This window comes from Thunnus thynnus, chromosome 1, assembly GCF_963924715.1.
Source record: "Thunnus thynnus chromosome 1, fThuThy2.1, whole genome shotgun sequence".
Taxonomy (NCBI): Eukaryota; Metazoa; Chordata; class Actinopteri; order Scombriformes; family Scombridae; genus Thunnus; species Thunnus thynnus.
The window spans coordinates 39,696,156-39,723,479 of record NC_089517.1 but is presented as its reverse complement, the minus strand read 5'-3'; the positions used below and the strand labels follow the sequence as shown (position 1 = coordinate 39,723,479).

Below are 27,324 nucleotides of genomic sequence, written 5' to 3'. Positions count from 1 at the left end.
CACCCAACACTGCATACCTACTAAAGGGACGTATTGTCTTTAGAAAAGACGAAAAACTGGGCAGGCGTGGTGTCCTTCACTGTTGTTGGTATATACACACACCCCCCTCATCAAATAGTAAGTTTTATGAACATCTAAGAAACACCCTGAAAGAAGCTGACAGAAATAAAGAGTTCATTCTGGTTGGGGATCTAAACATTAATTGGACTGAGAAGTCAAATAGTAAAAACCTGAAGGACATGACAAGTCAGATTGAGCCAAGTAATCAAAGACCCCAGTAGAATCACCCAATCATCTCAAACCCAGATTGATTTAACATTCAGCAATAGACCAGAAGAGTAACTAAATCATTCAATTTACTGACCTGGCTGAAATTGGTAGCAAGGAAACTAACAAAACATAGGTTCATATAGCGGCAAGAAATTAAACGTGTGCCAAACATCATACCACTCATACCACCAAGTTTGAACTAGCCTGAAGTGAGATCTTGTCCAAAGACGATCTAGAGGTTGCTTTTAAGTGCTTAATGACCACAATGAATAGGTTAAGAGTGAATTCAGTAAAAATGTCACACATTCCTGAAAGAAGTAGAGCTTTCCCTGGTTATATGCACAACTGTGGAATCTAATGAATGAGGGATCATGCCTTGAAAACCGCACTTAAGTCAGGGTTAGCCCATGACAGGAGGACTTTTCAGCATCTACATAATAGTAAAAGTTGTAAACGAATTGAGAAAGGCAAAAGAAAATTTCTTTATTGATATTATAAATGAGGCTAAAGGGAATAGCAGGCAAATTTGGGAAAACAAGATAGAGTTCTAAAGAAAGATAGCAACAAACAAGGCAAAGACTTTGAATTTCCAGTTCAGGGAATTTTAACGCAAGACAAAGACCAAATATCTTCTGTGTTAATAATTATTTTATAGATTCAGTTCAAGAACTGGCACAAGATTTTGGCTTAAGAAGTAAAGTCATTATACCACCAAATTATAATCTCCCTGTGTCTATATCTGAAGTGTCAGAGTCCTCCACTGGCACTGCCTGTATGTATCGAGCTAGGGTTGCAATATCATGATCTTCGTTATATTTTATGTGTTATTGTCATGTATTTTAGATTACATTTATATTGCAGTTTCAATAATGCTATATTGTGTCTGAGCAAGGCACAAACAGTGCGGTGTGCGTGAATATGGGTACATCTGGTAAGGTGTACGACAGTTTTGCTGACCAAATTACTACTACTCTTACTATTCCGGAGGACAGGCTGTACTAGGAGTGAGCTCCTGATTACATCTCAAACTTGGACCTAAAAAAGTGGAATATTTTGCAAAATAACCTTCAATATTCTTCAGAAAGGACTCTTAAGAAGAAGTTACAGTGTTGATCAGCAAGAACAGAAGAGAAAATATTACCTTTGGATATATTTTTCAAATCAAAACAACTAGCTAGCTGTCAACTGCTAACTGCTACCTGCTGTTACCAATATTTCATACAGATACAGCACTAAAGAAGCTAACAGAAGAGTTATTTTATGAAAACAAGAAGAAAAATTAAAGGATCCTTGGTGGTAATGTAACCTATGCTAAATTTGTGCACTTCAGTAAACTTTTTGTGAACAATATTAGACATCATTGGACAATGATAACATATGGATATCAGACACTCATCAGGATAAGGAAATGGTCAGCTCCTGCTGACTCTGCTACCAGGCTAGTCCAGATTTTCAAATGTAAACATTAGATTAAACATCAAGGAAAAGATGGAGAGGATAAACAACAGCTGCGATCCTGACCACATGAACAAGCAAGACCATCTGTACATCGATCTCAACATCAAAGGAAACGGTCCTGGCCATATGGATCTTCTGGGGAAGTGCCCGGATGGCGGCCTTTTCTCCCTGCTGAGGTCGAGAGGAGGTTCCGGGTGCACTGGGCTGGTACTGAGGGGCTTAAGAGGAGCTTCTACCCTCTGGCCACCAGGATCCTGGATGGAATTGCTACGTAGGACTGTCCTCCGGGGCCGTTTATCATACCACAGACTGTGCCTGTCAAAAACTGCATCAAGTTGAAAGTAGTTTTTCATCAGCAAAAAGACCTGGGCTGTGTTTCATGGAGTGCTTTTTGGACTACTGTTGGTACTCACTGGTATTGCCTGTATGTGTCTGTCTGGCCAGAGCAATCAATGTTGATGGAAAACAGCTGGGACAACGAGTGATTGAGCTTGGGACAAATGCTGGCTCATGGCCAGTTGATGCTCCTACAGTGAGTTTTCATCATAACTTACTGGGATATTTTGCAATCTATTCCTCTTTCCTGCAGCACAGACGAGCCCAGGTACTAGAGCAAATCACCAATCCAGTGGATTGGTCATCTGCCACCCCGTTTCAGAGAAAAGCAGGTCTTCTCTTCATGCTGATCCTGCTCTCCGGATCCAGCTCAATCCTGGACCAGTGACCCCTGGAGAGCTGCAGAACTTCGGTGCTGATTTGTGCCCGAGTGTGTCTGGGACTCCTCTGGTGATGAGTGAGCATCAACTTTCTAAGCTGGGCTTCTCCCTTAACAGACAGACTAAACTTTGTTATCACCAGGCATGATGTCTTAATGAATAACTTTTTGCTACTGGACTGTGACCTTGATAGGTCCAGTGTCTCTCTCAAAAAACCTGCTGCTGACACCACTGCGTGTCAAAACCCTGCAATGAGGAGGCAGAGGTTATTCAAAACCTTACAAACTGTCAATCATGCAAAAGTCTTATGGGACCTGAAGCTGAAACTGAGGGGGCTATTTAGTTGACATTTTAACATCAGAAGCATTACTGCAAAGAGCAATCAGCTAACTCATATTCTGTCTGACTCAAATCTGGACTTTCTCTGTCTGACTGACACATGGTTGAAACAAACAACTCCTGCGAGTGTGTTCACCGTGCACTGATACCAATGTTTTAGAAGAGACAGACCTGATGGAAGAGGAGGAGGGGTGCTTTTTATGTGAGAGACAACATCAAATGTGAATGTATGGTTTACATTTTGGGTAACACGTTAGAATATGTTGGGATAAAATAATGTTATCGCAACAAATGTCTTTTAACATCATAAATGTTTATAGGCCCCCTTCTGCAGATGACACTTTCTATGATCAACTCACAGAAGTCTTGAAAGAGTGCAATCTCAACAAAGAATTATTACTTATGGGAGATTTTAATGTGAACTGGGAGGATAAATCTAAGAGGAAAAAACTAAAATTGATCATAGAGAAATTCCAACCAGAACAACTAGTAAAAGACTCAAATAGGATTGCAAAATGCTCCAGTACACAATATGCTCTGATATTTACCAAATTTAATGAAAGAATAACTAAAAGTTATAATTTAATCACTGGCTCATCAGATCATAACCTAACCCTATGTGTGAGAAAACTGACTAAAAATAGATTTAGGATTAGGACCACAGCAACTAAGCCAATGATCCTTCAATGCATAGTCAGAGCTAAGCAAGAATTTGTCAGTGAAATTAACAGCTTGAACTGGGATGATGTACTGTCCTCTGATGATCTGGACTATGGCTGTGATACTTTTACTCACAGAATCGACTCTGTGAGGGAAAGATTTAATGCGAGGATACAGATAAAATCTAAAAATAAAAACAATTTACTGTGGTTTCATGAAAATTTGCGGAAACTAATGAAATTTAGAAATGCTGCACTAAGGAAGATAATTAAAACTAGAAGAGACACTGACATGCTGGTTTATAAGATTTAAGGAACAAAGTTATCCAAGAGCTAAGAGAAGCTAAATCTCGTTTTTATCTCAATATTTTGAATGAAGCAAAAGGCAACAGTAAATTGATCTGGAAAAACACTGATAATCTCACAAGGAGGGACCCAAAATTTTTAGGAGATTTTAAACTCAACGGACAGAATAACAACAATCATAACAATAACAATAATGCAGCAATAGCAGTAGCAATAGCCAGGGAAGGATGCCAACAGGACTGCAAAGGACCACGAAGGCTAGGCCTGCAACCCAGGGTTTCCTGAGAGATGAGAGAGCACAAAAAACTCCAGAGAAGAAGCCAAGTTAGTGACATGTATTGAAGTTACATGAATGCATACAGATGGAGAGGAGGAGGAGGAGAGAGGAGCTCAGTGCATCATGGGAAGTCCCCCAGCATTCTAGGTCTATAGCAGCATAACTAAGGGCTGATCCAAGGTGAGCCTGGTCGGCCCTAAATATGCTTTATCAAAAAGGAAAGTTTTAAGCCTACTCTTAAACATAGAGAGGGTGTCTGCACCCAAGACTGAATCTGGAAGATGGTTCCACAAGAGAGGAGCCTGATAGCTGAAGGCTCTGCCTCCCATTCTACTTTTAAAGACTGTAGGAACCACCAGTAAGCCTGCATTCTGGGAGCGCAGTGTTCTAGTGGGAATATGGTACTATGAGCTCTTCAAGATATGATAAGGTAAGATAAGGTGTGCCTAAATACTCTGTTGTGCGGAAGTGGGATGTGTACAAGGCGTGGTCTTTGTTCCCGAACTTTGTTTATAAATCTATAAACTTCATTTAAAACCATTAAGTACAACCTAGCAAATTTTAGACATATTAGAAACTGTCTCTCTTTGGACACAGCCAAAATATTTATGCATGTTATGATTCTTCCCCATACGTCTTATTGCATCACATGTTGGGGGCGGGCTGGAGAAACAGCCATAAGACTTCTTGAGTCCTTATACAAACAAACTCTAAAGACTCTGGACAAAAAGCCAATGCATTTCCATCACTGTAGGGTACTGAAGAAATACAATTTTCTGAGCTTTGAGAATTTTAGATTACTCTCAAATTTGTGCCTAGTTTATAAAATTTTAAATGGTTTGGCCCCTCCTCCACTACGTGACTTTGTGTACACTCACTCAGTAAGTTCTATTAGATCCTCCAGAATATCCTCTATACAAGATTGCACCATACCATTTCGTCGCACTGCATTTGGGCAATCAGCTTCCTCTGTGATTGCCACAACTCAGTGGAATGCCCTACCTGATGATATGAAGAGCTGCAGTTCCATCAGTATGTTCAAAACCAAATTAAAAAATCTGCTAAAAACTACTCAGCTCTGTAACTGCTGACTCTAGATTTCATCTCATGGTCTTCTCGTGAACGCAAATAATCTTGCTTTCAATTTGACAAGCTTACATTATTAATTTTTAATTGACATTGTGAGTGCATGTGATGTGCTATTGTATGTACCTTTGTATTTTGTATTGTATTGTATACTATTGTATTTGTGTCCTGTGCGTTTTTTGATTTGTACTGTTTGTTATTGTGCTGTTATATGTTTTAATTGTGACCTGCTGAAGGGACTGCAGATGAAAATTAGCTATAAGCTACCTCTGGTGCAGTACATCAAATGGTAACATTTATGTTTAACACTGTACATGGTCCCAATAAATATATAAATAAATGAATTTTATGGTCGCAACTTCATCTGACAAAATCAACATAGATGCAGGTTAATGACAGCTTCTGTCCTGTATGAATGGCTATATTATTTATAATGAGTGATCAAGGAGATTAGGGACAACAGAAAGTTGTCATTTTTGCAGACCTGCATGAGCTATAACAAGACAGGCTAGAGGCAACGGACTACATATAACATAAAACATAAAAGGCAACAGGCTTTCTGTAACAAAAAAGGCAAAAGGCTTTCTATAACAAAAAAGGCAAACAGGCTATACTGTGCTGCTTGAAAGTTTGTGAGCCCTTTAGAGTTTTCTGTATTTCTACATAAATATGACCTAAAACATGATCAGATATTTACACAAGTCCGAAAACTAGATAAAGTGAGCCCAATTATACAAATGAGACAAATTTTTTTTATTTTTTTCATTTTTTTCATTTATTTATTGAGGAAAATTATCCAATCTTACATATTTGTGGGAGGAAAAAGTATGTGAACCCTTGCTTTTGGTAACTGGTGTGACCCCCTTTTACAGCAATAACTTCAACCAAACGTTTCCGGTAACTGTTTATCAGCCCTGCACATCAGCTTGGAGGAATTTTAGCCCAATTCTCCTTACAGAACAGTCTCAACTCAGGGATGTTGGTGGGCTTCTTTGCATGAACTACATGCTTCAGGTCCTTCCACAGCATTTCTGTAGGATTATGGTCAGGACTTTGACTCAGCCATTCCAAAACATTATCTTTCTTCTGCTCTAACCATTCTTTGGTAGAATGACTTGTGTGTTTAGGGTTGTTGTCTTATTGCATGACCCATTTTCTGTTGAGCTTCAGTTCACAGACGGATACCTTGACCTTTTCCTATAGAATGTGCTGGTACAACTCAGAACTCATAGCTCCTTCAATGATTGCAAGCTGTCCTGGTTCAGAGGCAGCAAAGCAGGCCTGAACCATGATACTACCACCACCATGTTTCACAGATGGGTTGAGGTTCTTATGCTGGAATGCAGTGTTTGCTCATCGCCAAACATTATGTTTCTCATTCAAGCCAAAAAGTTAGATTTTGGTCTCATCCATCCACAGAACATTTTTCCAATCACCTTCTGGCTTATCCATGTGGTCTTGAGCGAACCGTAGACGGCAGCAATGTTCTTTTTGGAGAGAAGTGGCTTTTTTCCTTGCAACTCTGCCATGAACACCATTGATGTTCAATGTTCTCCTGATGGTGGACTCATGAACATTGAATGTAGCCACTGCACGAGAGGCCTTTAGTTTCCTAGACATTAGCCTGGGGTCCCTTGTGGTCCAGAGGCATGTAATACTCCGGGAGTATTACATGCCTGTTCTTGGTGTGATTTTTGTTGTTTGACCACTCCTGGGGTGGGTAACAATGGTGTTGGATGTCTTCAATTTGTACACAATCTGCCTGACAGTCGCCTGGTGGAGTCCAAACTCTTTAGAAATGGTGTTGTAACCCTTTCTAGCTTGGTGAGCATCAACAACTCTTCTTCTAAGGTCCTCAGAAATCTCCTTTGTTCAAGCCATGACACACTTCCACAAACCTGTGTAGTGAAGCTCAGACTTTGATAGTGTAAATCCAGATTTCTCTTCTTTAAATAAGGCAGGTCCTCCAAGACTCACACTTGATTCTCTAATTTCCCCTTCAAATAAATTGATAATCCTAGAAGTTCACATACTTTTGTCACGTGCAAATATGTAACACTGGATCATTGTCCTCAATAAATAAAAGTGTAAGGTTTTTGTCTCATTTGTTTAACTAATGTCTTTTTACCTAGTTTTAGGACTTCAATGGAAAGTATTTGTATTTGTATCTGTATTTGTTGAGACAGCAAAATTATTTGTATTTGTATTTATATTCAAATAAAAATGGAAAGAGGCTTAAAAATCCTATTTTTGTTTTTATTACACTTTTAATTTTAGAAAATTAAAGTGTTAGTATAAATGTTCATGTATAAACTATCTTGTGAAGGAGGTCCCCACACCAGGTCTCGAACTGGAGTCTCCCAGATCATAGATGACTGTGCTGACTACTGAGCTAAAACTTTATTCATTGTCTCATTGCAGACAGACCTCTACCGATTTATACACCAACACAGAGACAGCAAATCATGTAACATGTAGGGAAGAACTTAAAAGGCGATTCTTGCTTTGCACTTCTCATTTATTGCCTATTTTTTACAACCTAACTTTGTGGAAAGGAGAAGGGGAACAACAGGTTATAGAGTATGGAGTGTGTCAGTAGCTCAGCTTTATATCTGGGGAACAGCCTCAACTCTGGGACTGAGTTGGAAATGTGTGTCATGTAGCAGGTGGACGTGACTCCCCTCGTTGAGACCTGCTGATAGATGTAACAGTGGAGCAGAGGACAGAGACTGAGATAGAGACTGTAACCAACCTGCTATTTGACATGTTTTTTCTCGAAAACAAATCAAAATATTTGTATGAAACAAATGCTCTTAAAAAAAAACCCCACTATTTGTGTTTTGCCGAATAATGTATTTGTATTTGAGCACACCCCTACTATATATAACATAAAAGATCAAAGGAAACAGGGGGACATTTTTGTCCAAACCCTGCTCTCCACTTTCAGTGTAGGTGACTGCTGGGCAGAAGAAAAATCCATCAAGGAGTTCGACTCATCAGGAGATATTTCCAGACCAAGACAGTGTGATAAATGTGTTGTTATAGACAACATCAATCATCAATCTCATGACTGCACCTCCTTGCTAGGACTGAATGTGAAAATATAATGTGTTTCCTGTATTTGCATGTGTTGCCAGTGCGATTGAATGTGCCTGCATGTGCACACAGAGCAGACTGAAAGACTACACAGAGTGGGCTGCCAGCATGTCAGGGGTCCAATCACAAGAAAAATGTTCTGAGAATATGCTCTCCTACAGCCCAGCAGTAAACTTTGAGTAAGCACTCTAGCAGTTGCTTGACCAGTCAACACTTGTGATTCCTTCTGACAGCCACACACAAAGCACTGGTCTTCAAATCATGCCACCATGCTGTCTTGTTGAATGTGTTAGTCCAGTTATGTGATGGGCTGTTGAATGTGTGAAGTTTTTGTAACATCATGGACAACCTACTGATTCTTAATTATGTAATGGTCCATTTTGTGGGCAGTGTTCTATACATCTGACTTTATGTAAAATTCATGTTCAACTTTAATGAAAAAGTTTGTGTACCTCTTCTGTTCTAGGGTGTAGATTGTTGCACTGAAGGAGAAAAAGAAATTCTGTGAAATTGCACCACTCATTGTAAACCATTTTCCCCGTTGAATGTTCAATGAAAATGTTAGCAGTCACCACTGCACACATATTGCTGTGGTTTACTGTAATGGTGACGCATATAAACCCATTTCATACCAGAATTTAATTCACACAAGTAGTATATATATATGAGTCAGTGGGATTAGATTATGTTACTGCTTCATGTTGTGTTCTAAGCTGCTAAATGGCACTATGTCTGTTTATTAAGTGCCATAAGCTACTGTATCTTATGCACATTTGTAATCAACTTATAAAGCTACATAAAACTCATAAATAAAAGTACATGTGGCATTCAAAACTAATCTTGGGCTGCCTGTTGCTAAGCCAATCCTTAACAATCTGATCATAAAAGATAAGTCTGAATGATAATAGAGGGAGTTTCTACTGAACTTTTTTATATGTACACATGATTTTCATCATAAAATAGTTGCTGTGTAACTTTGCTTTGATAAAAATTACAATCAGATTTTCCAAATATTCCAGGTCAAACCACAGGTGTTGGGTTATCACTGTTGGTTAAAGGAGGTGAGCACTGTTCAAACACACTTTGATGCAATGTTATAACGTCTTTGTTTGGTTGACTCATAAAATCTCGATATTGTGCAACTTATATTAAATACGAGTCAGAGCCAAAGCTGCTATTGAAGACACTACCCCCCTGCTATCAGACATACTGTAGTAACTAGTATGGGACAAAAGAGCAAAAAACCTAGATATGAACAATGAAAAATCATTTCAATTACATTATTTGTCTTGTCATTAACCACAATTTGTCACAAGCTCAGCCTCCATTTAACTCACTTAATCCCACTATTGAGTATCCTCTCATTTCAGACCCTGTCATTCCTCTCCTGGCCAGCTGTAGTCCTCACTTCTTCTCTCTGTTCTCCACTCAACTGACCCCCACCTGCCCCTCATCACCTAATCAGCTCCCTAGAATATATACCTTTGCCAGATTGTCTATTGTATGTCAACCTTAGTGTTTCTGCCAACCTGATCTGCTACAACCCGGGCTTGGTCCCTCTCACAGTTCTTTTGGACCTGTTTGGACCTACCTGCAACTGAACCTGCTTTTGCAAAAAGACAGAATAAACTGCCATTTGGTTTTATCTGCACTGTCCCTGCGTCCTGTTTTTGAGTCCACACCTGACTTAATAAGACAAACTCCTAACACTAAGGGCTGTGTCAGTCCTAACCTTAGGACACTTTTGGTCTTACAGTATGGCGCTGTCAGACATTCACTGCTGTGTGGAATAGGCAAGACACATTCGCTTACGGTCGTTGACCTGCAGCCTCCGTTCTTCGGAGGCTGCAGGCCCTTTGCTGACCTTTTACACATGAAATCATGAGGCAGTTGGGGTGGAGGGTGAGGTGGTTGAGGTGGAGGAGGTAGCAATGGGTGTGTAGTAATGTTCACTACATTAACTGTAAATACATTACTCCCAACCTCACCCTATCCTTAAAAGAAATGTTTTATCTTGTATCTTTCCCTAATTTTAACCATACCATAGGGCACAGATATTTTAGAAAGAGAGAATTTTAAAAACATTGGCATTGAACTTCATATAAAACATTGGCATTGACCTAAATCCATGGTTTTGCAGAATTGTGCAATATCAACCTACTGTAGGTCATAATGTCAAATATCATCATTATCATTGTTGAGTGATAGGGTTGGGTCACAGGGTGTAAAAGGGAACAACTGGTGAACAAGTAATGGAATTAAAAAGGTGCAGTGGAGCTTCACAGAACTTTCAATCACAAACATACAAATGCTTGAAGTGAATGCGCTTAAATATTCAGCTCTAAAAGCGGCTGAAGTATCTGCTGGAAACAAGGAGTCACAATGGTCCAGAAGGATTACCACAAATAAGATTGCAGATACAAGCAGCTAACAAGTTTCCTTCACATTGTGTCTGGGTTAACCTTTAAGGACCTCTGTCAGGACATCTGAATAGAACCACTGCTCCTCCTGCTTTAAAAGAATCCATCCAGTTGAGGAGTTCAGGCATCAGATTAGGATGCCTCCTTGACCAGTCTCCAGACAAACTAATATTCACCTACAGCTGCTAGACAGAACATGCGGGAGTGATTATACAGTATATCCTGGCCTGGGAATGCCTCAGAATCCCAGTGCCAAGTGGACATTAATAGAAATTAGATGGCGCATGTGTACTTTGATATTTTGCATATTTCAATATACATCAATAATACCCTATCTTGAATTTTGAATGATATTACTTCTTAATAAAAACTAAACTCAGATTTAAATGGCAGAACCTACAGTTCACTTTCCATGAGCTCAAATAATTAACTCTTTACACACACACAAAGACAGACAATGCCAGCTGAAGATGTGCAATCCTCTGCTGCAGATCCACCAAGAGCTCTCCCCCGGGAACAGACAATATGTGATTGGTCTGAATATACATTTTTTATGAGTCCCTCTGAACCCTGAGCTTGTAACCCTCTGAACTTTTCTCTAGCGGATTCATCAGGCCAAGGTTTGCTCATGTGTTACTGCAAACAAAAACAGCTTAATCCCAAGAACTTGAAGTGGTTTGAAACTAAATTGCGTTCTAACTGTGCTATCCTCAGGGTCCACATTTCTCCATTTAAATTCATTAAATCCCATTTGAATTATTTCACAACATAAAAACAGAAATGTAGTTGAAGCTACAAAGCCAATGACATAAAAATGATTGCAATAAGACAATTTCTTAAAACCCGGTGTTTTTGTTGCAGTAACTATTGTCTTATTAATGTCTGTGCTGTTACCAAACACCCACTCACTCAACAACAGGAAACAATGTTTCAAAATGCCAATGCTAAAATCATTCTTTTTGCTTTTTTCATCCCGATGTTTGCCATCCATTCAGAATCTGCCCCAAGGTCTAATTTTGTAACACAATGCACCAGTTGGCAACCACTGCTCTTCAGTGAAGTAAGCAATGAAAGGTTGAACTGTCATTGAACGTTAAGCAGAATGTTATTGTCCAATGAGCCTACATATGTGAGGACTTTTGAGTTTTCAAATAAGTTGAAGGATATCATGCTTTCTAGGCTTGTAAATTTGAAGTCCATTGTCAGTCATCTCAAAAATGCATTGTCACAAAGAGGGGTTAAAACAGTAACAGCTATGATTGTTACGGTGGTGTGTGTTCTCCTGTTTGCACTGGTCGGGGTGTTGGTGTGTTATAAATGTTACACCTACTCTCCCTGTTATCTGGAGGAATATCGGGAATATTTTAAATATTTTTGTGACATCAGAAATTACATGAAAGGGATCCAAGTATTTTAAACTCAATGTAGAGTCATTTTTAAAAAATATTTCAACACTTGCTTATAGGGTTTCTCACCTGCACACTGCTTTTGTTTTTCATCCAGTTCTGAATATCTCTTGCTGCCTTCATGAAATATAATTAGTCATTTACAAATTTCAAAGTTTAGGCCTGTTATTTTTATGTAACTGCAACTGTGTCTGCTATGATGTAGTGGGCACAGTTCTTTACATTTCAAGAAGACAGATCGAGTGTTTCTGACATTTTAGAGATAAAATTCAGTTAAACTGTGATGAGGTTCATAATGTCAGTAGCTGAGGTGACTGGGAAGGGACAACCACCCAGATAATTATTCCTAATTAACTCCATCTTTACAGTGTTGTTACTGCCGGTCTACAGTCTTAGTCAGACATGCCATTTGAGATACCTCAAATTAAATTGACCTAAATAAAACGGTTTTATTTCTGCCATGTATCTCACCAGAAAACATGCACATATAACTAAATAGAATAATGTTTTCTTTCTTCTGAAATGTTATGCTTATAGTTGAGACATTATTATGAGTTTCTGTTATGGTAGTGATTTACAGAGCCTCCTGTAAAAATCATGATTCAAACAGCATGACGTAAAGCAGTTGCTGATTTATGCTGCTGCGTAAATGGCAGGGCTACACCCATGGCTGTGCAACACACAGTAGACCCACTTCAACCAACAACATAATGACATTTATGTTGATGGTAAAACAATACTAATGGATCTGTAATGAACTGAGGTGAATTGAAGTCATCACTGCTTTCCATTCATGTTCCATTCACTGTTGATTCTTGCTTTTGATAAAGATGACTGCTGGTGATAAGAAAGCAAAAGACAAAAGTGTTAATCACCTCAGAGATCTGAACACACCTTGAATACATTTAAGCCTTTATCGCCTGAGTCAAAATATGACAAAGAAAAGCAAATAAAAACACTCAGGAGAGTATTATGTTAAGTCTTTATTCATCTAAAGCCTTGTATTATCTCAATCCCTAATGATGATCTATTATTCCCACAGGTCCAAATCAGATTTGCTAGATGTGGGTGTAACCCACTTGAACTTTAAATAATGCCAAAGCTGTATCTTGATGCTCTTAAACTGAAAAGACAAACCTTTGCTTTCCTTCTCACTGTTTATTGCCACAGGTAGAAACTAACTGAATACATCTACTCAAATACAGGACATAAGTTTATTTTTGACTGTTGATATTTTAAAGGGTCAGTTATCCCAAATTACAAAACAACATATTTTCTCCCTTTCCTCTTATGGTATTTCTCTATGCTTATAGTTTTTGCTTTATTTGTTCTGATATCTGTCTCCACCTCAATTAACAGTGAAATTGAACATTTTAAGCAGCATCCTCTCTTTCCAGGGGCATTTTCCCTCTTACTCAAGATAATCCACACAACACACTGTCAACAGCATTTGAATATTTCTTTAGTTGAAATATAGTTCCACTGAAAAAATGATCACAGTGAGGCCTGTGACTAGGTTAACCAGGACCATGGTTCCTGGAAAGAGAATGCCATTGAATTTTAGTTTTTTAAGAAATATTTTAATGCTCTGATATATGTTATATGAATACAGAAAGTAATGAAACTTAATGATCCAAGAACACATCAGAAACACCAACACCATGGGTTTGGCCATCAGTATGGATGTGGATTCCTCATTAGTATAGACTGTGGCTTTTAGGTGTTAGTTTGTTTCCATCACAGATGTGAGGTGAACATTCTCTGAGTATTTGCATGCTCTGTAATCTTGCCCTCTATATCAGGTGTGTGAGGGAGAGTGAAACATGGACCATGAAAGTAAATGGGACACAGGGCAGGACCAGCAGTCATGAATCACCACGTGGAGCTATGGGCATGCCACTCCCTCACCTGCCGCATTAAGACCATTCCCCCTCGTATAAAGATCTGGGACTTCCTCCTATCTTCCTCAGAGTTCCTGTGGAGAAGCAAATGGCTATGACTAACGAGTGGCTGCTATGGCTGACCCTGTCTGCCATCGTAGCTGCTTGGCACAGCGGTATGTACATTATGCTCAATTAGGCAGCCTGACAAATATAACAAATGGGACTATTACTAGCTCACATGTTACCCATGTGCTACAGCAAAGCTCAGCTATGTTATGTTTTAAAGAAGTTTGAAATCAAGTTTAAAGTCATTGATTACTTGACTAATAACTCTTAATTCTTTCAATAGAGGCAAAGTCTGCTGTGAACACGTTCTCCTCTATGTCCCAGATTCCTGAAAAAATAACAGGTGAGCTTGTTGGTTGGACCTGTAAGCTGACTGTTTCCTTGTGTAGACAATGTATGAGCATTCATTCATGTAGGTAAAGACCTCTGTAAAAGATGACCACTGTTGTGGTACCACCTCCTGATCTGTCTTTGTCCTGTAGGTGTGAGTCCCATCCACAACGGCCAGGTTTGCAGTACATGGGGAAACTTCCACTTCAAGACCTTTGATGGGGATGTTTTCCAGCTCCACTCCTCCTGCAACTATGTCTTGACCTCTTTGTGCAGCAGCAGTTACAAGGACTTCAACATACAGATAAGAAGACAGGATACTGCTGGCCGTCCATTCATCAGCAACATTATTATGAAGCTGGAGGGTACTGTGGTGGAGCTCTCCAAGGACTCAGTGGTCATTGATGGCAAATCGTAGGTTTACTCTAAAAACCCCAATCCAGACTATGTCAGATTTTCCTTAGTAGTTCTCTTCAGATTTCCTTAGATAAAAAGAGGAAAAACTTAAGTAAACTTAAGTCATGTTTTTAGAAAATATCTTTTAACAAGTGTGAGACTAGGGAATTCCTTAAAGTCTGTTTTGTCCTCACAAACATTCCTGGAAATAAGACAAATTAACGTAACTTCAACAGCAACTTAAATGGAAGACATTTTTTCATTGCTGAACAGAATGTGCCAGAATATGTTTCAGGCTTTGTCCATGGTTTTTTTATGCAACCTGATCTTAAGACTCATCCTAGTCATCAGAGCAGCACAGTTAGAACCTAAAGACATTGATTGATTATGAGAGGCTAATTTGTTGCCTTCTCCTCCGCCGCCTGACTGTGCATCCCTCCACAGACTGTTTCACCCTGACAGTCCCAGTGCTTCCTCCGTAGGCTCTACTTCACTCAAGCTGCCCGTCAGACCTGCTGCTTCTTCCCACTTTAACCTGCGGAGCGTTAGCAGCAGCATGACCAGAGGCTAGTCAGCTAGCCTCTCAGCTAACATTACCCCCGGCTCTCCGTGTGGATCCAACCGGAGCACCGAGCCCCGGTTTGTTATTCAGGTTAAAGTGGGAAGAAGCAGCGGGTCTGACTGGCAGCTGAGTGAAGTGGAGCCTCTGAAGGAAGCACTGGGACCGTCAGGGTGAAACAGTCTGCGGAGGAGCTGCTGTGATCGGCTGTACAGATGGGAAACACCTTGGCTGACAGGATGTACCCGTAGACTGTGGATGTACCACTCTGTTTGGAAAAAAAAAATCTTCTTTTTGGTATATAACGGTGGGTGGAAACCAGCGTATTAGGTGCATTACTGCCACCTTCTGCTCCGGAGTTTGGACCAGAGATTAAATCCTACACATTAATCCTGTATGTCTAATAAACTCAGAGAAAACTCTACTGCTCCACCCACTTAAGCAGGTTCATCAAAGTTTTAATGCTGAGCTCCTGAACTCCAGTCTTCCTGAGTTCTTCCTTCATATATTGTCTTTCTCAATCATACTTAGTACAATATATGCTTGCATGCATAGTAGTCTTCTCAGCCAGCTGGAAAAAAATATGTACATATATCGGTATTGGCAATTGGCCACAATGAGTTGGAAATATCGGCATATTGGATATCGGCAAAAAATCCAATATCGTGCATCCCTAGTTCTAGGAATACAAGTTGGAAAAACAAAATAATGTGACTTTTTCTTTTTGCAGAGTCATCCTACCATTCAGTCAAGCAGGAGTGCTCATTGAGGAAACTCCCACCTACATCAAAATCATAGCAAAGCTGGGACTGGTTGCTATCTGGAATGAGGAGGATTCTTTTCTGGTAGGTATATTGCTGCACCGACAATATTGTTATCATCAATGTTGTGTGAAAATACTAAACTGGAGTATAACATGGCGTTAGGCTGGACACTAAACACATGATATTGTTTTGTAATGTAACAAGGGCTAGTATATCTTTTAATGAGTAGGATCACAAGACTAATTAAAGCTGCAAGCAGCGATGATCGGGCCCTCGAAACCTTGCGTATGTCGCTGCGCGGCGCAGTTGAAGGGCTTCTGTCACTCGCATGTAGATGTGTTCAGACCTGGGCTGTTTTCAGACAGTGCAAGGAGATAAACATCACTTCCTTTGTCCACTATTTTGTCTGCTGCTTGGGCTGCTTCCTTGAAATTTTATAGGGGGCGCTATGGAGCCAGTTTGCATTACTTATTGAATATTCTCATGTAGGCATGTTCAGGCTGGCAAACATGGAAAGTTTGGGGCAGATTGGAGCATTTACACTAAAGTTATAGCAATTTCCTCTGGAATGGCGAAACATCAAAACTCAACGCCACGCCACAGCCACACGCTTCAACGATAACTAAATAATTTAATACATTTTGATCACAAACTAGTCTAGATGACACACACTGATTTTGAAGTCGTTATGATGGATTCTGTAGGAGGAGTTCGTTAAAATATAACACATGCAAAATCGCCAAAATTGACAACTAAATTCAAAATGGCCAACTTCCTGTTGGGTTTCAGCTATGGGTCCAAGAGACTTTTTTGTGTGCCCTGGCATGATACATGTGTGTACCGATTTTCATACATGTAGGTTTAATGTGGCGCAGGGGCTGCTTCGTTGAAATATTATAGGGGGCGCTGTAGAGCCATTCTGCCACACTCATGCCAGCCACCTATACGATATTACAGACTTTAAGACCTGTAATGTCTGTGTAATGTTTTGACTTTTCAAGCATGTCTAGCCCCTTAAAAACAGCTTCGTACTTTGTGGCGAACAATGTGTTGCCATGGCAACGGCTTTTGATGAAAACTCAGAAGCTTCAGGAGTTATCATCATCAAGGTCTTACACCATGGCTGACCAAATTTTATGTGTTTCTGACCAACCTGCTAGGAGTAGTTAGCAAAAGAGTGGCGCTTAAAACTTCCTATTGCCAGTAGGTGGCGCTACGACTGTCACTAAATATGGGCCTTTACATGTGTTCAGACCAGGACTCTTAACAAGCATATGAAATTTGGAAAAGATCAGACCATATGGAGTGAAGTTATAATGCTTTGAAATTTCATGGTGAGACATCGAAATTCGCCGCATCGTCATGGCAACACCTTTCAACAAAAAGTCACCAACTTCAGACTATACAAACTCCAAGGTCTTTAGGCTATTCTCAGTAAATTTGAGGTGGATCCAATCACCGTGCTACCCACAGGGCGTCAAAGCGTAAAAAATGTTACTTCCGGTTGCCAGTAGGTGGCGCTATGACTCAGATCCAATATTGATACATGGATGTGTTCAGGGCGGGACTCTTTACAAGCACAAAAGGTTTGGGTCTCTTAGGATCATGTATGCCTGAGTTATGACCGTTTCAATTTTCATGGCGAAGGATCGAAATTTGCCACCCGGCCACGCCCCCTTGGCAATGTTGAAAACTCACTGTTTTGATAACTTTTCATCTCCCAGGTCTGTAGATGATACTGACCGAATTTGAAGTTGCTGAGGTCAAATCTCTAGGAGAAATTTGTTAAAGTATGAGGGCTGGAAATGGCAAAATCAGCGTCAAAATCGCAACTTTGATCCAAAATGGCCGACTTCCTGTTGTACTTAGGGTATGTCTCCAAGAGACTTTTTGGTGCGTCTGGTCATCATACATAAGCATACTGAATTTCATTCTTCTACGACAATCTGTATCAAGGGGCTCAATTTTCCTAATTTTCTAGGGGGCTCTGATGAGCCATTTTGCCCCGCCTTTTTGCGAGACCCATAAAGTATCAAATTTTTCACCACCTCTGATGTCTGTGCAAAGTTTAACAACTTTTCATGCACGTTTAGGCACTCAAAAATGCATTTGTTCCGGAAGAAAAATAATAGAGAAAAATTCCTTGAGTTACAATAGGGCTTTCGCACTGTCAGTGTTTGGGCCTTAATGATATGATCAAAAACATCAAAAAAAATAATAGATTTCAATAATTTAACTCTAAAGTCTGTATACTTTAAATTACCAGGAGTTTTGTGGAACATCAGAATTACCATTTTGTTCTGATTTATTCTGATCATTGGTAGTCTGGGAAAGTTTACTTCGAATAGACAAACCTGATGAGGTCACTTAGAGTGTGCTGCAGGTGCAAGCAGCTGATTAAGCTAATGTTTTTGTCCTCACAGGTGGAGCTAGATCTGAAGTACAAGAACCAAACCTGTGGTCTTTGTGGAGACTTTAATGGGGTCCAGCTCTACAACGAGTTCTACAGTCATGGTACACTTTGATCCACTTTAACAGGTCAGTCAGTGTAGGCCACAGAACTGAACTGTGTTTCTTTGGTTTTATCCAAACAGGTGTGAAAATATCTCCCTCTGATTTTGCTAACTTCTGGAAAATGAATGGTCCAACTGAAAGCTGCTCTGACTACACACTTGAATCAACACAAGGCTGCAATGACACGGTGAGGCTTCAGTCAGTTATATGGAAATAGAAATGGAAAAATTAATTTTAAACAATATTATATCACTATTATACCATGACCAACACTTGATTCTGATTTGTGGGTGTCTCAGGGTGTCAGTGCATTGGTTTCATCACTGTTCTTGGTGAATATGCTGAGCTGGAATCCTACTCATGAAGTAACATTACAAAACTGACACATATATTGCCAAAGTGCTTTAAAAGTGAGGAGTCTACTTACCCAAAACATGAATAATGAAAGGATGCCTATTTTCTGAATACAGCATGCAGCTAATATGGATGAAGCAACCACAACAATTATCATGGGTCATACATTAGTTTTCAGTATCTGCACAAAATGGCATAGTTTATCCCCTGATTATATGTGTGGCCTTTGTTACAATATTGTCAGAATTGATGCAGAAATATTTAATATCTTGCACTTCTCAGCTTTACCTGCCTAATCATTCTCCCTGTCTTTGCTTTTCCTCTGTTTCCATCTCTGTCTCTCTGTTTGTCTTTCTGTCTTATAGAAACCTCTGTGTGAGCAGATCCTTACAGGGGTGGCCTTCAACAGCTGTCACAGCCTGCTGGACATTGCCTCTTTCACCTCTGCCTGTGCTGCAGACCTCTGTCACTGTAGTAATGGTGTAGGTGAACATGCAGATGCCTCATGCCTGTGCAACACTGTGTCTGAGTTCTCTAGACAGTGTGTCCATGCTGGTGGCAAGCCTCAAAACTGGAGAACCAAAGAGCTCTGCTGTGAGTACACTCGTTAGACTCTGCTAATTATATATTCCATGGGTAGGAGAGCTTGTCTGCTCTGCCTGGACTTTTGTCCAAACAAAATATTTGAGGTGCATGGTGCATGGGTTTCTCTGACTCAAAACACAGAAAGATCAGAACTCAAATTAATTGAGAAGATAACATTAAATCAGAAAAAACTGTAACTGAGATATCTGTCAATTGTGAATGTTACAAGAAGGTAAAAAAGAAGTTCAGAGAAAAGGTTTCAGCCATCATATATTCTGTAAACTTAAGAGTAACTCCAGGCCACAGTGTCTTCAGTCAACAATGAGGTTTGTCAGTGTACAGTTTGCGTAATTCAAGCAAGTTGATCAAGAACATTGGTCTGTGTTATCCTAACCCTAAGCACAGTCACAATTTTGCACCCATACAAAAAGTGCTGTCTTGGGTTTGAATATTTCTAAATTCTTATTTCTAAATTTGAATGGAGTCTGGAGTTTAAAGGTTAATTCACTAAACACAGCTAATTATAAAGATCATTAACCTTGACTTATAGCTGTTATTAAGCTGTTGGCAACTGTTGAAAACTGACCAACTTCAGGCCCACACACACTGGCACTGAAGGCTTGACTGTTTCTTTAACCAAGAACAAGCAAGACCAGGGCCTGTATTCACAATACATCTCAAGGCTTAAAGTAGCTCCTATAACTGGCTAGTTAGCAGAAAACTAATAGTTGTGTTTGTTGTAACTCTACTACTACTGGGCCACTGGAATAATTTAGAACCTATCTAATTAATTTAGTTTCTTGCACTCATGTATATTGATCAATATTTTGTATCATATTCACTGACACAGATGATAACCATGGTCAGAGCGTAAGCTTAAACATGATGTAATGCATAAAATGGTGCCAACCTTGCCCCTTCTCAAAGCTTAGGAGTTAAGAGGAAAGTGCTCTAAAAAGAGAAAAGTAGGCATCAAAAACAGAGCTTTTTATCAAGAATGGACACTTTTACCCTGTGTCAGAGTTTCGGGACACAGCTAAAAAAGATATTGGACCATCCCTGGCAGCAGGACGAAAATGGACACCAAAGGAAGCAGTACAACAGGCAAAGTCACCCCTCCAGCATGGTGACATTGTGGGCTCAGCTGGAGGGACTTATGGGAAATGGAGGCAAGCAGAATCAGCTTCCTGCTTAGAGTAACTTATAATGTCTTTCCTTCGCCTAAGAATCTCAACCAGTGGCTGGGTGAAAATGGTAAATGGTAAATGGACTGTACTTGTATAGCGCCTTTCTAGTCTTCTGACCACTCAAAGCGCCTTTACACTATGAATCACATTCACCCATTCACACACATTCATACGCTGAATGGGTATAGGGGCTACCATGCGAGGTCCCAACCTGCCCATCAGAGGAAATCTAATCATTCACATACATTCTCACACTGATGGCACAGCCATCAGGAGCAATTAGGGGTTAAGTATCTTGCCCAAGGACACATAGACATGCAGACTGGAGAAGCCAGGAATCGAACTGCTGATTCTTCCGAAAATCCATCATGCCCCCTGTGTTCAACTCCAGCTACCCTCAGACACATCTTCACTGGGTGAAAAGTGAGCCTCTCCCAAGGCAGGTACACTTGGACACACAACCAAGTACTGAAGTGCTTGGCATCAGCTCTTGAATCCAAGAGAATAATTACCAATGCCTTGCCCCTTAGAACATGAAGAACAGTTCTGAAAACATCATTTGTCCGAGAATGGGAACTGGGACAGAGAAAGCTCCCGCCAACAACCAGAACTGGACAATTGGGAGCCACCCAGGACTGGGAAATGCTGGCTGATATATGCCAATGTCTTACAGTCCCGTCAGAAATAGCCACTACCACCTTGAGACTAGACTTGGTGCTCTGGTCCAACTCTCTGCACACTGTCTACTTTGGAGAGCTGACAGTACCCCGGGAGGATGCTGACGATGAAGCAAATGAGAGGAAGAGGCTGTGGTATGCTGAGATGGCAGCTGATGCAGAACAGCAAGGCTGGAGTATGATGGTTTGTCCTGTGGAGGTTAGTTGTCGGAGCTTTGTAGCAATACCTACTACTAGGTTGCTGACGGAACTGCGAATATGCGGCTAAGCCCTGTGCCAGACTATCAAGGAAACATCGGGAACTTCAGAATGCTGTAGCCAGTGGATATGGATGAGGAGGAAAGACCTCAGCTGGGCCCCAAAAGGACTGGGGCACACACCCAGCTCTGATCAGCCTGTGGTGGGCCTGCCTCAGCAGAGGGTGTATTGTGAGGAAAAGGCTGAAACACCCGATGACGCTGAGGTACACAACTGATGATGTGTCCCAAATAACATCCACTGGTGGTGGACAAATCGATGAAATATTAATGATGAAAAGTGCCTACTTGAAAACCCCCAATGACGGACTGACTCAGTTCCTATCACTGCTCGTTTCTTTAGTTAAGTGCAGAGGGCCTTCCTCAGACACAAGGGATTCATAACATCACGTCTTCTGTATTCAATAGGTTTCAGTCAACTGTAAAAAAACAAAAAAAACAAAAAACATCTCAGTATCAGCATGTAGATGATGTTTGTCAGATACAATCTACAGTACAGTTTGACCTTGTTTCATTCATGAAATCTGTATATCTATCTCTCCATCCTATTTTATCTAATCATGCTGCTGTGTGTTGAAGAATATTTCCCTTAACATTCACTGACACAGCCCAGTCACCTGTCAACCAATCACTGTGGAGGTTTCATTTCATTTCATTTTCATAACATCCAATTGGAGTCAAACATTTCTTATTAAAAGTTAATCTCAGCAAGTTGTGCAAATCGGTTTTAAGAGGAAACTCTTAGTTAGGAACTCTGGTAAGACTTTCTATGACTCTGCTGCTCATGTCTATAATGCGTTACAAGCTTATAATGCATCATAATATGCTTATAGTATTGTATAAATTTAATTATATTATTATTATTATTCATAATTATTTATAATGATAATATCTAAAATGCATTATAGACATGAGCGTCATAGAAAGTGTTACTGGAACTTTTAGTGACACTTAGGAGGACTCCTAGTGGTAAGATAAGATACTTTGTGAATACAGCCCCTGAAGTGGTAGACACTACCCACACTGTGGGCAGACCATTCAGGGGCTGGAACCAGACTACAATAGTAGTGTTTGTGTGAATGAATGTTATCAAAGATATAAGTCAAGTGGTGAGAAAAAACTGATGTATTCACAGGGAAGTCATGTCCCTACAATATGGAGTACAAAGAGTGTGGGAGCCCATGTTCTGATACCTGCTCCAACCCTGAAGCTAGCCACACCTGTGACAACCACTGTATCGATGGATGCTTCTGCCCTGCAGGTACAGCAGAGTGACACACACACACACACACACACACAAACACACACACACACACACACACACAACCCCAATACAGTATTACTGTGATTTCGTTCAGGCACGGTGCTGGATGATTTAAAAGGAAAGGGTTGTGTTCCACTGAGCGAGTGCTCCTGCAACTACAACAGCAAGATCTATGGGCCAGGAGAGTCCTACACCAGTAACTGCAAAAACTGGTAAGATATATATTTCGTCTGTCTGCATGTTAAAGGAACACTCCACATTATGGGAATGTGTTTGTTTGCTTGAAAAATCATTCAGATGAAATGATCAATTTCTATATTGTCAGTCTGTGTCCTGTACAAATATACAGTATATCCAAGAATGGGCTCCGCCTAGTTTATAAATAAAACTGTCTTGGAGATAGTTGCAAATTATTAAATCAGCTATCTGCTGAGAATCAATTAAGATCCAGATGTGTGTGTTGACAGTGTGTGTGAGGGTGGCCAGTGGAATTGCACAGAAGAGAACTGTCCAGGAACCTGTTCTGTGGAGGGAGGAGCCCACGTCAACACTTTTGATGGGAAAATCTACACCTTCCATGGAGACTGCTCCTACGTTCTGGCTAAGGTCATAAACATCATCATTACTGCTTATATACCACACACCGCTCTGCTAAGATAACACTGGCACAACACTGTAGATGTATGTATGTCTCTCTAAACCTCAGTTTATTTAAATATCAAAAAAAGCAAAATCGAATACAAGATGCAAATGTAACCAAACTTTGCACTGGAAGTTGGTATCACTTCCAAACTGACTGACAGTTATTTTAATAACTTGCTAATATTAGACAACTAAATCTTCACGTTACAATATAAGCTATAATACAAATTAGTATGGGTAAAAAATAATCAGTTAATCATGTTCTCTGATGCTGTCAGTGTTTTGTTATATTAACAATAATCAGTTTGTCAAAAAAAAAATCCTCTAATTGAGGGATACAGAGTTAGCACACAATATTAATATCTGACCTTTTTTTCAGCAGTGGTTTTAAACATTGCAACAACAAAAAAATCAATCAATAATAAAAAAAAATCATAGTTCCCTAATATTACCTGCCATTCTTCTGATCCCAATCCCCTTCCATCCTCACAGGAAGTGCGTTAACAGTCCTACACAACAAACAAGCTCTCCCTGTCAATAGGATGGAACTGCAAAGTAAATAATGTAGTGTAAAAAAAGAGGACACACATATTAGATTAACATTTAGATCAGGATTAGAGGTAGATTAAAAAACAAGAAGACAGGAAATTAATCTGGAAATTGAATGGAAACTCGATCTGCTGTTGTTTCAGTTTGACAGTTAGCAAGCAGCACTGTTTGATTAGTTTTATGTTTGTATGTTTAGGACTGCAGTGGAGCCTCGTTTGTGGTACAGGGAGAACTGGGGCAGTGTGGACTGACTGATAGTGAGACCTGCCTAAAGTCTGTTACCTTGGGTTTGTCTGGAGGGGCTAATGTGAGTATGATACACACACACACACACACACACACACACACACACACACACACACACACACAATGGCATGAATAGATTCGTAGATTGCTGAACATGTTTTTCCTATATTCCAACCAGCCATTGATTTCTATTATTTCAGCAGTTAATATAATATTTCAGTCTACAAACATGATTGAGTTAGGTAATCCATCACAGAGAATATCAGTTACGTTTTTTTTATTCTATATTTATATCCACTTTTAATCAAAGTTGCACTGTTCCATGGTAGTGCTATAAAAGCATATTTTAGTGTAATTTAATCATTACACCATGAGTGAACATGCACTCAGAATGTAAAGATTTCAGTAATAACATCTTGTCTCCTTTCAATATAGGTGATTACCATCCAGCCAAATGGCAAGGTTTTTGTGAATGGCATCTATGCTCAGTTACCCTTTTCAGCTGGTGAGTGTATAGTACTCACATCTGACCTTCTCTCTATGTGACATGTACAAAACATGTATACTGTCTGTGGCCACATTATAACCTACAGTATATTTTTCTATTTAATGTATACCACAAACAGTTTAGCTGAATGACTGAGGACTCATTTCATTTGTTGTCAGGCTTCTCAGTTCCTAAATATTTAATTGCAATGCCCAAACTATTATATCTGACCTCTACCTACAATATCTACAACCTATCTACCATATCAACGTTTAAATACTATCCTAAAGGTGCAATATGTGACATTTAGACAGACATCTCACAAAACTCAGATCAAACTGTCACAGTACATTGAGGGCCAAAATAGTCCCTCCTTGGCTCTGTGCACTGTGGCCTTGATGCCAGGGTGGCCCTAGTGGAGTTGCTGCAGGTAGTATTATTGGAGAAAGTGAGGAATGATAAATCGCTGACAGTCCATTGTCCATTGTTGTGATCTCATTCCTCATTGCATAGTAGGGTTTGACACTATTTGGGAGTCGTTTTCACAAGCCAGGCCAGGTTTTTGAGACAATGTTGGACAAGCTCCTGAATTTGGGGTCAGTGAGTGTCTCCTGTCTGAGCTTTCCTCCAAGTAGAGAGCATGTACACAGTCATTACCATTACCCCAACACTTGTCAGGGATGAGCTTCAGGTTATTGGGTTGAATCCTGTCCAGGACTTTGTGGAGACACACATCATGCACCTGCATGGATTTGCCCCAGAGCAGGATATCATCCACTATGATCTTGCACAGTAATCCTGCAAAAAGCTATTCCATGCATCATTGGAAAACTTCACTCCCTGTAGAAATACCATAAGGCATGTGAGGGAAGCAGTAATGGCCACCTGGAGTTATGAAGGTAGTGAGTCTTGATGACTGCTCATTGAGGGAAAACTGCCAACACCCACATTATGCATTCAGAATACTAAACACCTTGGCTTCAGACATATCCGCAATGACCTGCTCCACAGTTGTCATTGGATGGTGGGGCCTGAGGAATGCTTTGTTAAGGTGCACTGAGTCTATGCAGAGCCTAACTTTTCCATCTTTCTTGCTGGCTGCCACCATGTTTGAGACCCATTCAGTGGCTTCCACAACAAGTGTGATGACTCTTAGTTTAGTCATTCTATCAAGTTCTGCTACTACTTTGTCCATAGCATAGCAAGCAGCACCTGCCTGGGAACATATATGGCGGAGGGCACAAATTCATCAATCCACATGTGATAGAGCACTGGGAGCTTGCCTATGCTGTCATAGTCAAACAGGTCTTTGTATTTGCTGAACTCTGGAGTTCCCTGTTGGAAGTTGTGGACCTTGGGAGCAATGCTTACCAGACCCAGTTTGTTGCTGTCTTCAAAGCCCAAGAGTGGCTTCACATTGAGGTCCACTACCTGGAACTTGAGCCACCTGACAATCACCGGTTCATTGTAGCCTTTGACATGATGTTATATTTCATTTCAGAATCTATTTTGACTCTCAGTTCTTTCTGGGTGGAGGTGGAGAAGAGTGTGGTGAAAAGTTCATCCTTCTGTGGTGGAGCCTATAAACTCTCACAGTCTGATGGTGCCTGTACTAGACCTCCTCTCTGTGTACTTGAAAATTTGCTGGCAGAAAATGGTTTAGATCTACAGCACCTAGAGAAGTGGTTTAATTTCCTACAGGTATTGTAGTGTTTATTGAAGGCAGGGCACTTGCCTCTGTCAGATGTGTGTTTTCCACTACAATTTGAATAAGGGCCTTCCTGTGTGCCTCCTTCTGGGGCCTCCTTCTATAGCTCCTTGCTGCCCCGTTCCAACTGCTCATGTAACATGCAGAGCTCTATGGCAGAGTGCAACATCAGGTCTTTCTGTTTAAGAAGCTGCGAGTACAGGGCATTGCTATGGATTAGCTTTAAGGTAAATCTGGTGCAGTACATCAAATGTTAACATTTATGGTTAACACTGTACATGGTCCCAATAAATACAATACAATACAATACCACACACCAATCGATCCCTGATCAGTTTGTCAGTTAGACTGCTGAAGTTACATCTTTTGGCCAGCAGTCTTAATGTAAAAACATATTAATTCTGTGTGTAGTGTCCCCCACTTTTTGTTTCATGGTGTTGAATGTGTGTTGGTCCATTGTTACATTTTTTAATGGGAGACATATGGTATCAAACTTTTGTATCAGTACCTCTGGATCCTCTTTGTCCTTGTGATCTCCAAACATGAAGATTTCGTATTTATCCAAAGCTTCAGAGCCAGCAAAGTTGAGGAAGGTGTAAGCCTGAACTTTTTTGAGGTAGCAGAAAGTCCAACCATGCAGTACACCCACCATTCCTTCTTAAACTCCAATTCTCTTAAAATCCAATTGTCTGCCACATTTTAGTCAAAAACCAGTGAGTCCAAGCTCCATTCTGACACCATGTAGACATGTAATAAATCCACCTAGCACTCTTGAACTTACTCGCTGCTCTTTTTATTAGCTTCATGTTAATTAACACGTTTT

General features: G+C 40.2%; 1 protein-coding gene across 1 annotated transcript in view; it reads left to right on the top strand.

The window, feature by feature from the left end:
• The first annotated feature begins 1,758 nt into the window (after positions 1-1,758).
• LOC137189274 (mucin-5B-like) overlaps positions 1,759-27,324 on the top strand; it is a 39,738-nt gene continuing 14,172 nt past the window's right edge. The window contains exons 1-14 of the mRNA XM_067599036.1: positions 1,759-1,935; positions 2,434-2,521; positions 13,976-14,089; positions 14,266-14,325; positions 14,432-14,726; positions 15,998-16,112; positions 18,455-18,545; positions 18,626-18,732; positions 19,265-19,493; positions 22,741-22,866; positions 22,964-23,081; positions 23,337-23,475; positions 24,257-24,367; positions 24,742-24,811. Of these exons, the coding sequence (XP_067455137.1) occupies positions 1,759-1,935; positions 2,434-2,521; positions 13,976-14,089; positions 14,266-14,325; positions 14,432-14,726; positions 15,998-16,112; positions 18,455-18,545; positions 18,626-18,732; positions 19,265-19,493; positions 22,741-22,866; positions 22,964-23,081; positions 23,337-23,475; positions 24,257-24,367; positions 24,742-24,811 (1,840 nt within the window). The remainder of the gene's footprint in view (positions 1,936-2,433; positions 2,522-13,975; positions 14,090-14,265; positions 14,326-14,431; positions 14,727-15,997; positions 16,113-18,454; positions 18,546-18,625; positions 18,733-19,264; positions 19,494-22,740; positions 22,867-22,963; positions 23,082-23,336; positions 23,476-24,256; positions 24,368-24,741; positions 24,812-27,324) is intronic.